This window comes from Helobdella robusta (genome assembly GCF_000326865.2).
Source record: "Helobdella robusta unplaced genomic scaffold HELROscaffold_15, whole genome shotgun sequence".
Lineage (NCBI taxonomy): Eukaryota > Metazoa > Annelida > Clitellata > Rhynchobdellida > Glossiphoniidae > Helobdella > Helobdella robusta.
The window spans coordinates 2,545,628-2,547,023 of NW_008703839.1; the positions used below are offsets into that span (position 1 = coordinate 2,545,628).

Genomic DNA, 1,396 nt, shown 5'->3' on the forward strand with positions numbered 1-1,396 from the left:
AACATCATTGTCATCATCATTTTCATCAACATCTTCATCATCATCGAATCATCATCATCATAAACAAAACAACAACAACAACAACATCATCATCATCATCATCATTGACGAAATGCGAGTTTGCACACTTCTTCATACAGCCCCCATCACCCCGAAACCTTTTACCTCAGTTATTGTGATAGACAGATGAAATGATTTGCTGGCATAATGGTTGAGTGAAAATTGCAGGAATAAATAAATGATTAAATGAATGAATGAATGAATGAATGATCGAATGAATGGATAAATGAATTGATGAATGAATGAATGAATGAATGAATGATTGATTGATTGAATGAAAAATGTTTGAATGAAGAATATTTGAATGAAGCATGTTTGAATGAAAGGATATCCTACTAAATAAACGAACATTTAAATAATTTTTTAAAATTAACCCATGATTGATTGATATACTGATGTATGGATAGATAGATGGATAGATAGGTAGGTAGGTAGGTAGGTAGGTAGGTAGGTAGGTATATAGATAGATAGATAGATAGACAGACAGACAGACAGACGGACAGGCAGACAGACAGACAGACAGATAGATAAATTGATAGATTAATTGATTGGTTGATAGATCACCTCAAAAACAATGTCACCCAGTCTGCGGAGCACGAAGAAGTGAGGGAGTGGGTACTTGCCATATCGATGGATCAGAAGGTGAACATGGACCTACCACGCGACGAGAACGGTGTCTACGTCGGCAGCCTCATCAACCACCCTGACGCCCAGGACACCGCGGGCCGACTGCCTGCCTGCGTGCTCACAGGTTTCAGCATGAACCATCATTCCATAAAAATGATATTTTGACGTTTTGATTGTTCTGCTCGTTATTTTCTTCTTCCATTTCCATTAGCGGTTGTTTTCCATCTGCTGCTCGCTGATGTTACGTCGGTAAACATTGCGACTCTGTCTTATTTGATGATGGTGATGATGAAGATGATGATGATGATGAGGTTGATGATGATGGTGGTGGTGGTGAGGGTGATGACGGTGGGAAGATAGCTATGATGATGAGCTTTGTAGTGATGATGATATTGAGGATGATGTTGATGATGATGACGTTGATGGCGATAATGATGGTGATGATGATGGTGGTGGTGATGAGAAAGAATGTTATTATCATGATTTTTTTTAGTGATGGTGATATGTTTATGAATAAGTTTAAATTAGAGATGACGACGATAATGAGGCTGATAAATAATCATTAGATTAGTAATATTTGTTGTTGAGATGAATATGATGAATCTTTTATTTTTTCATCACTATTGATAAGAGCCTCATCATCGTCGTCGTCATCATCATCATTGTCTTAGTCATCATCATTGTCGTTGTCATCATCACCGTCGTCGTG

General features: G+C 37.8%; 1 protein-coding gene across 1 annotated transcript in view; it reads left to right on the forward strand.

The window, feature by feature from the left end:
- The window catches only part of HELRODRAFT_74793 (hypothetical protein), a gene marked incomplete at both ends in the record, with an annotated part of 26,121 nt that extends 25,269 nt beyond the window's left edge, over positions 1 to 852 (forward strand). The window contains one exon of the mRNA XM_009015217.1: positions 646 to 852. Within this exon, the coding sequence (XP_009013465.1) occupies positions 646 to 852 (207 nt within the window). The remainder of the gene's footprint in view (positions 1 to 645) is intronic.
- Between the last annotated feature and the right edge of the window lie 544 nt (positions 853 to 1,396).